General features: G+C 41.0%; 1 protein-coding gene across 3 annotated transcripts in view; it reads left to right on the plus strand.

Moving 5' to 3' along the window:
* LOC102411225 (cytochrome P450 2J2) overlaps nt 1–13,000 on the plus strand; it is a 53,198-nt gene that overhangs the window by 21,485 nt on the left and 18,713 nt on the right. For 2 of the 3 annotated variants that reach the window (XM_044944910.2, XM_006048290.4), the window contains 2 exons: nt 2,703–2,841; nt 7,624–8,134. The exons of the other annotated variant lie outside the window; for it this stretch is intronic. In XM_044944910.2, the coding sequence (XP_044800845.2) occupies nt 2,703–2,841; nt 7,624–7,802 (318 nt within the window). In that variant the 3' untranslated portion in view covers nt 7,803–8,134. Of the gene's footprint in view, nt 1–2,702; nt 2,842–7,623; nt 8,135–13,000 lie in introns of those variants that run through there. 3 annotated transcript variants of the gene reach the window in all.

Here is a 13,000-nt window from a genome sequence, read left to right on the forward strand (position 1 = left end):
TTTTAAGGACTCTCCACACTGTTCTCCATAGTGGCTGTACTAGTTTGCATTCCCACCAACAGTGTAAGAGGGTTCCCTTTTCTCCACACCCTCTCCAGCATTTATTGCCTGTAGACTTTTGGATCACAGCCATTCTGACTGGCGTGAAATGGTACCTCATTGTGGTTTTGATTTGCATTTCCCTGATAACGAGTGATGTTGAACATCTTTTCATGTGTTAGGAAAAGAAAGCTGTGGTACATATATACAATGGAGTATTACTCAGCCATTAAAAAGAATACATTTGAATCAGTTCTAATGAGGTGGATGACTCTGGAGCCTATTATACAGAGTGAAGTAAGCCAGAAAGAAAAACACCAATAGAGTATACTAACACATATATATGGAATTTAGAAAGATGGTAACGATAACCCTGTATGTGAGACAGCAAAAGAGACACAGATGTATAGAACAGTCTTTCAGACTCTGTGGGAGAGGGCGAGGGTGGGATGATTTGGGAGAATGGCATTGAAACATGTATATTATCATATGTGAAACAAATCGTCAGTCCAGGTTTGATGCATGAAACAGGGTGCTCAGGGCTGGTGCACTAGGAAGACCCAGAGGGATGGTACCGGGAGGGAGGTGGGAGGGGAGTTCAGGATGGGGAACACATGTACACCCATGGCGATTCATTCCAATGTATGGCAAAACCACTACAATATCATAAAGTAATTAGCCTCCAATTAAAATAAATAAATTTATATATTAAAAAAAAGACACCCTAAATAGATAGCCAGTGGGAATTTGCTATGTGACTCAGGGAGCTCAAACTGGTGCTCTATAACAACACAAAGGGGTAGGATGGGGTGGGAGGGAGGATCAAGAGGGCAGGGACGTATGTATACCATAGTTGATACATGTTGAGGTATGGCAGAAACCCAACACAATATTGTAAAGCAATTATCCTTAAATTAAAAATAAATAAAAATTGTTAAAGATACCCTAAATCCAAAGACAAAGAAGAAGCCACCACAAGATATCAGGAGGGGTAGAACTGCAACAAAATCAGCTCCCATACCCACCAGGTGCTGTGCTTAATCGCTCAGTCATGTCCACTCTTTGTGGACATGTAACCATGTAACCAAGGACTGTAACCCGCCAGGCACCTCTGTCCATGGGGATTCTCCAGGCAAGAATACTGGAGTGGGCTCCCATTCCCTCCTCCAGGGGATCTTTCCAATCCAGAGATCAAACCCAGGTCTCCCACATTGCAGGTGGATTCTTTACAGTCTGAGCCACCAGGGAAGCCTACTTGCCAGGTGGGCAACCTGCCAACTGGAAAACAATTATACTACAGAAGTTCTGCCATAGTAGTGAAAATCCTGAGCCCCAAGGCAGGCATCCCAGCCTAGGGGTCTGGTAACAGGAGGAGGAACCCCCAGAGAATGTAGCTATGAAGATGAGCAGATTGTGATCTCAGGAATTCCACAGGGCTGGATGGAAAAAGGACAGTCTTGGAGGGCACACACCAGACTGTGGACTGTGTGCACACCAGCACACAGGCAAATAAAGCAGTGACCTCATAAGAGGCTGGACCAGACCTACTGCTAGTATTGGAGGGTCACCTGCAGAGGCAGGGGGCAGCACAGCTCACAGCAGGGACAAAGACTCTCAGAGCGGCAGCTCCAGCAGATACTCATTGGCATGAGGATGCCCAGAGGTTGCCATACAAAGAGGCCTGGGAAATATTGGGAACAAATGACAAACTGAGAAACTGAAAGAGACTTGATGTAGTAAGCGTGCAGGGAGAAGGATGGTGACTCAGGGTGGGCAGGTGACGTGCCTATAACCTAAGAGAGATGGAAGCCATTGAGGGGTATCTATCAAGGTCCAAATATGGTGGGCGGATAGAAGTGACATAATTAAATCATGTCCAAAGCTAACTCAGCTTTCAATGTGTCTAGCACATTGAAGGGGAAAGAAAGGATATGGATGTAGTTAGGACTAATGTAGGAGTGTGGGAAACCAAGGTAGTAACTTGGACCAGGCAGTGATGGACCTAAAATGGAGGTGATAGAATCAAGAGAAAACTCAAGTAAAGTTGAGCAGCCCAGTGAAGGACTGGACGAAGGCAGAATGAGGGAAAGGGAGGCGTTAAGGAGGACTCCTGAGTTTGTTGCTGCATACCAGGGAGGATAGTGGTTTCTTCCACTTGGTGACCTTATTCTATTATTAAACTTTCTGTGGACTTTACTAGATAATGGAGGGAAGAGAATGTGAGAACCGCAGGCAAATGAGACATTTTTCATGTTGGACAAACTGCCATAGTTACCACTTGAGTAAGCAGCTGGGTCAGTTTTGGTCTAGAACTGCCTGCCCACTGTCACATTATTCATATATGTTTCATATGTGTTCATTGATGCATATGTGTTCCCTCCCAAGTTCTACACTGACAAGTCCCTGCAGAGATCCATTCTGCACTAAGAGCGTCACACTTCCCTGATAAATTCCCAGCAGACAATTCCAGTCCATCACTGTAAGCTGTCCCAAGGCAAAAAAAACAGTGCTAGGGATTGGGCTCAGAAGGTGGTGGGTTGGTGAGGCCAAGGGAGTTCAGGGTGCTGTCAGCCCAGGTGTGCAAGCGCCAGAGGACTGCCGCCCGTCTGTACATGTATGTTGTGTGGGTCAAGTCTTGCCTGAGTCTCTTCTGCTTTCTCCAGGGATCCATGGTCCTGACCAACCTGACTGCACTGCACAGGGACCCCGCAGAGTGGGCCACCCCTGACACGTTCAATCCAGAGCATTTTCTGGAAAATGGACAGTTTAAGAAAAGGGAATCCTTTCTGCCTTTCTCAATAGGTGAGTAGCAAGAAATAGGTATGTGGGAACCCAGGACTCCTCTCTTTACCCTTACCTACTCTTCTCCTTGTGATGCTTTGCTTTAGTTGGAACAATTCCAGATAGCCCCGCCCAGCGTGACTCACTCTTGTTGTGGTTGCATCTCAAGATTCCCTGGGGTGAGCATCCCCAGGACTCATGCTGTTGCTTCCTAAGCCCTGGCTTGACTCTGATGGAGATTTCAGCTTCACATTGTTCTGTCCCTGCCAACACTGAGGATAGAAGCGTAGCCTCCTCCTGTTACCCACAAAGAAGGTTGGAACCTTACCATCTGAGTAGAGTTTTAAGTGTTCCAAGATCTTTTTAGAGCCTCCCACTCACAAAAATGTAAAGTGAATTACTACAAAAGGGATGGGGGAGGTGCCAGTAAAGGAGCTGCTTGTCTGTCATTATGGGCATCACAAGGGACTCAGTGCCATGGACTTAAGTAGATGAGATTCTACTCGTTAAGATCTTCCTGAAGAAGTCTTTTTAAATTTTGTCTTTTTAAATTCTAATAACCCTTTACAAATATAGTTACATCATTCACATGATGCACAACCCAAAATGTATGAAAGAGAATGCAGGGAAACTCTCTCTCATGTTTCCAAGGCAGCCAGTTCCAAAAGTTCCAAAAGCTCCAAATGTTTTAACTCATAACTGTGAAATGAGTAACAAAATTCTTCATATGTACCAGATAATGAGTTATGTATTTTGTTGAGATCGTTTCAAATAATATCCCAAATCCTTAATTCTATAAATGTTTCTTGAGCACCTGTTATGTGTAAAGTATTCAGTCCTGAGGATATGAAAAATGATTCAGTAGACAAAAATACCATGCAACTCTCATGAACCATTTGTTCTCCTATAACCTTCCAAGGTTCAAATTTGAATCACCACTTTGGGTATAAGGAAGGTAACTGAAGTTTAGCAGGGTCGACTGTGGAATATACACTCATAAAAGTCATGGGGGCAGTCCTAGAACTGAGTGTTATTCAGGTTTATCCAATTCTAATGCCCGTGCCTCTTCCTAACAGTATCTCCTAAAATAATAACTAAATGCTACACTCAGTTGACATTCTGAAATTCATAGTAGTTTTCTTATCATTAAGTTAAATTAAATACAGATTAATTTTCTGTGACAGTATCGTTTTGCTGATCATGCCACAAAGGCACAGAGAGGAAGGGTCTGGAATTTGACCCCATGCTTAGCTTAGCTTAGGCATGATCCAGAGCCCAGGCTTTCCTGCTGTAGGACACTGTCCTGAGTGTATCTGAACTCATTCGATTAGATCTTCTGTGTCTTTCCTCTCCAGTTCTGTGCCACCTTTGCTCACATTGGGCAAGTCACTTTCTAATCTCAAAGCAGAAATGAGATGTAAGAAAACCTTCCAGTCTTCCTGTCTATAAGAGCTTCAGGTTTCCTATTATAGTACAAAGTTTTAGCTGTTTTAAGTGTTATAATTCTCCTGAAGTTTTTGTTGTTGTTGTTGTGAGAGTTGTAACACACCCTTCTAATTACAGATTTTATTTGCAAGGAAATTATTTTATTTAATATGTACAGCAATCCAGTAATTAACAGTTTGACAGGAAAGAAATCAGTATTTCCTTTCCCAAGGTATAGAAATTAGGATCTAGAGAAAGCTGTTTCTTGTCCAAGGTCATGTGCCCAAGGAATTTGCAGAAAACAGCCTAAGACTCATTTGTTGTTTTTTTAAATTTTTTTTGTAAAGTAGAGTTGATTTACAATATTGTGTTACTTTCAGTAGTAGAGCAAAATGATTCAGTTATACATATATATTTATAAATATATATGTATATATTATATATACATATATATGTAAATATGTGTGTGTGTATATATATATATATATATATACACATATACACACATATATGGAGAAGGAAATGGCAACCCACTCCAGTGTTCTTGCCTGGAGAATCCCAGGGATGGGGGAGCCTGGTGGCTGCCGTCTATGGGGTCACACAGAGTCGGACACGACTGAAGTGACTTAGCAGCATACATGTATATACACACACCTTTTTTTGTTGTTTTAGTTTTTTCCCTTACAAGTTACTACAAAATATTGGTATACTTCCCTGAGCTATACAGTAGGTCTTCATTGGTTATGTATGAAGTTCTAATCTAGTGTGCTCCCTAACTAACACAACTAGAATGTAACACATTTACTTACTTAAAAGCCCTTCCATTTTAAGATGCACCAAGTTCATGTCATATGTATCAATTGTTACATTGCTGTATTACAAAGGTGGTAAACTCAGTGACGTAAAACAGTAAGTGTGTATTGTTGCCCGAAGCCTACAATTGAGCTGGGAGCTGCCTGATCTTAGCAGGGCTCTCTTGCCTGTGTAGGAGGTCAGATGACTGAAGACTGATCTAGGACTAGCTCGGCTGGGTCAGTGGGGCTCTTTTCCAAGTTTCCTCCTCCAGCAAGCTAACCCCCGCTGGTATACATGCAGATGATAAGACCCAGGAGGGAGGAAAGCACACAGTGCCTCCTGAGAGCCAGGCTGGGAACTGGCGACCATCACTCCCACTGCATTCCGGAGCCCACGCAGGTCACACTGTGAGCCCCAGTTCAAGGGAAAGGGAAAATAGCACAGCTTTTATGGGAAGGGCTATGGAATCACATTGCAGATGATGTGGGTACAGGGAGAGGGGGGAGATTGGAACAAGTGTTGCAATCAGGTAATATCCCTCTTTCTGCCTGAGAAGAACGAAATTCAGAAAAGGTAAGCAACTTGGGGTTTTCCTCAGCTGTGGCAGAACGCAGCCTACCTAAATAGAGTAGGAAACAGAAGCCTGAAAAATGCTCTGAATCTAAAAGTCAACACTACTATTACGTTTTTCTCCCACCACACTCCCATCTGGGGCACAGTTGCTTTGACTCATTCTTGATCCAGCACTTTGTAAAGAAAGCTTCCTTGAAGAATGGGGTGTGGAGAGCTCCCTCCCTTCTCTTGGAGAGGCGATCAGGTGTGGAATTAGAACACACACACAGTCAGGGCAGATGGCAGAGGTATCATTGCAAACATTTTTTTTTTTTTCTTCATTTAAGTGTTTCCCTCTTGATGCAGCAAAGCAGCAGACATCTTCATGAAGACAAGAGACTGAGTCCTCATTTTTCAAAGTAATCACTGGATCATAGGAGACAAAAAAAGACCTTTTTTCAGAAACCCTAGACCAATTCTCTCATTCCTAGTGAGGTAATTGATCTAGTTATTTAGAGGGAGCACCAAGGAGAAGGTCCACACTTCCCATGGTCCAGAATGAAGTTGTAGAATCAAGTGACCCTCCTTTTCATAATTTTAAAATCAAATTCATATCTCCTGTATTACTCATATCCTTGTCCAGCCACTTAGTGTAGTTAGGATATTATTTTACAAGTTTGACAACTGAAAATGGTTTAGGTTGGTGAGAATATTTACTCATAGCCCAGAACTGGTTACTGGTTACCAACACTGTAAATCTGGATCCTGACTCTGTGGGTCCAGTTTTGTCACAAATCTGGATTACTTGAGGATAATTTTCAGTATTTACGATACAGCTGGTTTGGTACCATTTGAACAAATTTCTTCCTTTGCTGCATTTTTAACTGATGCCCTCATTGTTCTATTAGTGATGCATAAAGAGATCAGAGAGAGGGGAACAGAGATGATTAGAAACTGCTAGCGGGAAACACAGACACACAGGCACAAAATTATGTAAAAAGGACATAATTCTGAAGCATATCTTGATTTATTAAACACATTTGCAGACATTCTCTAATCTTATTTTTCAACAACTGCTTACAGGCAGAGGACAAAATTGAGGCATACCCCTATAATAACTATTTTTGAAGAATATTTCATGACATGGGGAAAAACCAAAGTAACAATAGCAATGCCCAGAATTAACTACAGAGAGTAATCCCAGGGATGGGTGTGCAGGAGAATCTTTACAAAGACAGTGAGGAAATTTGTCAAATGTTAACAAGGGTTTTTTGTCTGGATTATGGGATTACAAACATCTTTTATATCTTTATATTTCTCAGACTTTTTTTTTCATTTTTGCAATGAACATGTATTAATTAGTGAGAAAGTAAGTTATTAAAACACGCACAAGAGAAATAACGGAGACCCGAGTAGGGTGTTGTAGCCCAAGTGGGGAGGAGGGCATCATGAAGGGAGGGGCTGGGGGAAGCCTGGAAGAGATGGTGCAGAGGTGGGCTGAGATGGGATCGGCCCTGCATGGGCAGCCCTGGCAGGGAGATGCCCAGTCCCGATGGAGGGAAACGTGATGTAGAGAGAAGATGCCTCATACTTGAGAAGCCTTGATCTGATGTTCACTTTCTTATCCTTCTCAACAGTTGTTTTTTATAATGATTGAAAAATATTAAAACAGAATTTTTCTTTTTGTCTGCTTTTGTCATCATCATTTCCTGATGGATTTTTGAACGACTTTAGGCTAGACGCTGTTTGTAGGTCAACCCAGCCCCTCTGTGCTCTGTCTGCAGCCTGTACCTACACCCTGTGCCTTACCATCCTGACCCCTGAAAGCACTGAGCTGTGCGATTGTAGATTCACTCAACTGGGCTTAGGTTTACAAGGTGGTCACCATGAAATAAGCCAGCTGCATAAAGGCCAGGGCCTATCAGGCTCTCGCTTTGCTCAGGTTTTTTAAGACGTGGTACAAGATTTCAGTCCTTGCAAGACACAGTCACCACCTGAGCAGGTAACTCACATCATATTTTTGTCTTTTAGGAAAGCGGATGTGCCTTGGAGAACAATTGGCCAGGACAGAGTTGTTTATTTTTTTTACTTCACTTCTGCAAAAATTTACCTTCAGGCCTCCAGAGAATGAGAAGCTGAGCCTAAAGTTCAGAGCAAGCCTGACCAGCTCCCCAGCCAGCTACCGCCTCTGTGCTATTCCTCGGGCCTGAAATTGTCCAGAGGGGAAGGGGAAGGAAAGAAAGAAGAATAGGCCTGTTCCCCCCAAGACAGAGCACATGCTCAGGAGTGAGGGAGAAGCATTCAGTGCCTCTAGGACAGGTCACAGGAACTGGACTCAGAGGAAACTGAATCCAAACCCCAGCTTAACCGTCTCCAGTGCGGCCTTGGGCAAATCAGTTATGTTGTGAGTGATTTCATTTTCATCTGGGAAATATAAGGTGGACAATGATTTCTTCTCTAAAGCAAAAACTAATGCAAAGATCAAAGGAAATTAAGGGCTTTAAATGGCTTGGAAACCATAAAGCACATCATAAAATTCATAGTTGTGATCTGCCTTCTGTGTCCTTCCTTAGACAGAAATATGCTTCTGGCCTGTTGAGATGGCCTGGGTCAAAGTGGTACCAAATGGTGGATAAGAGTTAGAAGTTGGGCCCTGGGGCAGCCATGGAGATCAGCCAGAAAGGCCCTCACACTTGGTAGCACCAGGCAATCCTATCCTGCTTCTGCCTCAGACTGGCCCCTGGGAAGTCAGCAAGGCAGGTAGATTCTTGATTAATAAGCACGGTTCTGTGGAAAAGCAGTTTCTCTGGTTTACCTAAGAAAACACTACCTTGGCCTTGGACACCAGAGACAAATAGAATGTCACCAAATTTAAACAAACATGGAAAGCTACTTAGGGGGAAGTAAATGTGGAAATATTTTCTGACTTTAACGTGCCCTCTTACCTTAAAACCTCCCTCATGCATTATTTCCGAACCCCCTTATTGTTGTTAAGAACACGGTGGTTGTGATGTTTTCTTAAAAATTGATTGTCACTGTAATTGACATGTATCCCCAGCCTAAACACAGCTGATGAGCATTGACAGAGTATTGTGTAGAAGGAGACAGAAATGCAGGAATCCTGCTCAGCCCTCCTGTGTGGGTACTAAGGAGAGAAAATGCCATCAACTGGAAGGCCAGGTCCCACTGAGAACCCATGGGGTTGGGATGCCAGCCCACATGCAGACAAGCAATGAAACCTGGTAAACTGTATTAAACCTTATAGAAGGTCTTTTTTCCTAAGGCTGTTAGAATTAAGGAATTTAAATAGCTCAGAGCAAAAAGGGCCATGAAGACATGGGGCTCTTCAATCCTGTTGCTGGGATTCAGAGAAAAACTACGTCAGTGGGCACTATTAAAGGGAAAATAGAAATAGGAAGGGAGGGAGGGAGGAAGAGAGAGTCTGGCTGGATCTATCCTGTGTCTGTCAGAGCCAATTGGTATTCAAAGAGAAATGGTTGTTTTTCCTAAAGTTCATGGGGAGGGTTTGAGTTAGACTAGAACTCACTTCATGGAAAAGAGACAGGGAAAAAGTGAAAACATTAACAGGCTTTATTTTCTTGGGCTCCAAGATCACTACAGATGGTGACTGCAGCCATGAAGTTAAAAGACTCTTGCTCCTTGGAAGAAAAGCTATGACAAACCTAGACAGCATTAAAAAGCAAAGACATCACTTTGCCAATAAAGATCTGTATAGTCAAAGCTTTGATTTTCCAATAGTCATGTACAGATGTCAAAGTTGAACCATAAAGAAGGTTGAGCGCTGAAGAATTGATTCTTTCAAATTGCAGTGCTGAGAAGACTCTTAAGAGTCCCTTCGACAGCAGGGAAATCAAACTAGTCAATCCTAAAGGAAATCAACCCTGAATATTCGTTGGAAGGAATGATGCTGAAGCTGAAGCTCCAATACTTTGGCCACTTGATGTAAAGACCTGACTCATTGGAAAAGACCATGATTCTGGGAAAGGTTGAGGGCAGGAGGAGAAGGGAGCGACAGAGGATGAGATGGTTGGATGTCATCACCAACTCGATGGACATGAGTTTGAGCAAGCTCCGGGAGTTGGTGGTGGACAGGGACGCCTAGTGTGCTTCAGTCCATGGAGTCATAAAGAGCTGGACACACCTGAGTGACTGAACAACAACAGCAGGACACTGAGAGCCCCCCTGCATCACCCAAATGCACTTTCCTTGTAACCTCTTGGAAAGCTGCCTCTCTGGAAAGCACTGCAAAGTATATTTCTAGAATAAAATGAATCAAACCAGCCCTCGAACACCCAAACATCTGAGACCTTGTCTTCCACTCTTTATTCCCCCAATCAATTCATCCTCTTTGGAGACTAAGAATTGGCCAAAATACTTTTTATTATGTGCTCAGTCTCCTAAATTATAAAATATAGGGCTTTTTATAGTCATCTCTGAGGTCCATTCCTACTCTGTTGTGTATTTTCCATGACTCTCTGGTGGCTTCGAGGTTAAAGCGTCTGCCTGCAATGTGGGAGACCTGGGTTCAATCCCTGGGTCAGGAAGATCCCCTGGAGAAGGAAATGGCAACCCACTCCAGTATTTTTCCTGGAGAATCCCATGGACAGAGGAGCTTGGTGGGCTACAGTCCACGGGGTCGCAAAGAGTCGGACACGACTGAGCGACTTCACTTTCACTTTCATGGGATCAATGGAAAACCCCTGGACACTCATCTGACCTGATAGATGCAATGGGGCCCAGACCCAAGTAGTATGTGACCACAATTAACCAGAAACTTGGGGACACAGGACTGAGGGTAGTTGAACTTTCTGCTCTATTCTTTTCTCAAAAGCTCTTTGAGAGACCGTAAAATATAAATTCTTGATCTGTAAAAACATTACAAAATAATTTCTGTTTTCTGTCCTTTTATAACTCTCTTATTCCTCATCTATTTTGGAAGCTCCAGGTTCCCTCTCCCTCTTCCTCTGTGTCTGTGTCTGACACATAGCATGCCAGCATATGACATGTTCTGTGACACCATGGATGAGGCACTGATTTTGCTGAAAAGCACCTAGGTTGTGGTTATTCCTTTCACCCCTGTCTTGCATGGGTCTCAAACAGACCCACTTTAGATATGGAGACACAGAAGAAATTAAAGAATTGGAGGAAGATATACCATCCTGAAAATTGAAAGTTGAAAGTGCTAATCTCTCAGTCATGTATGACTCTTTGCAACCCCATGGACCGTAGCCCACCAAATTCCTCTGTCCGTGGGATTTTCCAGGCAAGAATACTGGAGTGGGTTTCCATGCCCTCTGCAGATATACCACCCTAACACCAATCAAAAGAAAAGTGAAGTAGCTGTACTAAGTGCTGATATCAGAGCAAGGAAAACTATCATAAACTTTAAAGGGGAAGTACATAACAAAAGGATCAGTTCTCCACGAAGACATAGCAATTCTACAATGTGCATGCACCTGCAAACTGATGGAACTACAAGGGGAAATAGATGAATTTCTTATTATAGTTAGACACTTGAATATCCCTTTACCATCAGTGGACAGAACCAAGAGTCAGAAAATCAGTAAATGCAAAGTTGAACCATGCAATATTACCACTTACTTGGATCCAATTGAGATTTATAGAATTCATAATCTAACAAGAGAAGCACGCATATTCTTCTCAAGCTCGTGTTGAATATTCACCAAATAGGCCACATTCTAAGTGTAAAACACATTTTATCAAATATCATATGGAAATCACACAAATTATGTTTTCATAACAAAATGGAGTTAACTAGAGACCAATAAAAGAATAGTACATGAAAAACTTAAAACTATATGAATATTGAATAACACATATAAATAAGCATGGACCAAAGAAGAAATCTCCAAAAAATATCTTTAAACAAAGAAAATATAAAGTATCAAAATGTGTAGATGCAGTGAAATCAGTGCGCTGAGGAAAATTTATACCATTGAATAAAGAAAGGTTTAAAATAATCTATGCTTCTATCTCATGGTTCTAGAAAAGGAAGAGAAAATTAAATCCAAAGAAAGCATAAGAAAATAAATAATAAAAATTAAAGCATCAGTGAATGAAATTGAAGATAGGAAAATAGAGAAAATGAACAAAACCAAAAGTTAAAAAAATTTTAGTTTTTAAATTGGCAAACATCTAGCCAAGTTAACTAAGAAAAAGACAGAGATGGTTTAAGTTACTACTATAAATGAACATGCAACATCACTACTCATCTCATGGACATTGTAAGAAATGAATATTATGAACAACTCTGTGCCCATAAATTTGATAAATGAGCCAATTCACTGAAACACAGTCTAGAAAAACTCACAAGGAGAAACAGATATCTCAATAGGCCTATATCCATTTAAGAAATAAAATAAATAATTAATAAACTTTGAAAAGTGAAAGCACCAGATCCAGAAGCTTCCAAATATCTATTCTACTAAACTTTAAGAAGAAAACTATAGCAAGTTGCTACATTCTCTTCCAGAAAATCAAAGCATAGAAAATACTTCATAATTCAGCCCTTGAGACCAGCACTAAAAACAAACAAACAAACAAAAAAAAAACCAAAGACATCAGAAAAAGGGAAAAATAAATCTCTCTCTGATATAAGTGCAAAAATCTTCAAACAAGTATTAGTAAATCCAATCCAGCGATTACACAGTTATATAGCATGATCAAGTGGAATTTTTTCTATGGTGCAAAGTGGGTTTGAAATTCAGTTAATGAAGCTCCATCACATCAATAGGCTAAAGAAGAATATTCATATAACTTTATCAACAGATGCAGAAGGAGCATTTGACAAACTCCAACATGCACTAATAATAAAAACTCTTAGCAAATGAAGAATAGAGAAGGACTTCCTCAACTTGATAAAAAAAAATCTGCAGAGAACTCATGGCTAACTAACATCATAGCTAATGGAGAGAAGCTAGACGCTTTTCACCAGAAGATCAGTAAAAAGATATAGGTATCCTTCTTATTCAAGATTGTACCAGAAGTCCTAGCTAATGCAATATGACAAGAAAATGAGATAAAAGACATATATATATATATAAATTACCAAGAAAGAAACAAAATGTCTATGTAGAGAATCACAAGAAATTAACAAAATGCCTTCTGGAACTAATAAGCAATGATAGTAATGTAGTAGGATAAAACATTGGATTATACTACAAAGTATTAAGTAAAAAAAGATTAACACAGAAAATTTAATTTCTTTAAATACAAGCAAAGAACAATAGAAATTTGAAATTAACAACTTAGTATCGTATGCAACTAAATATGGGAACTTTCTTTACTTATCACTCATTTTATGTAAATTTATAATACAAAGTTGACGATCTCTTCCTAAAGTTTTTATGGAAAGGCAAAAGATCCA

Source organism: Bubalus bubalis, chromosome 6, assembly GCF_019923935.1.
Source record: "Bubalus bubalis isolate 160015118507 breed Murrah chromosome 6, NDDB_SH_1, whole genome shotgun sequence".
Classification (NCBI taxonomy): Eukaryota; Metazoa; Chordata; class Mammalia; order Artiodactyla; family Bovidae; genus Bubalus; species Bubalus bubalis.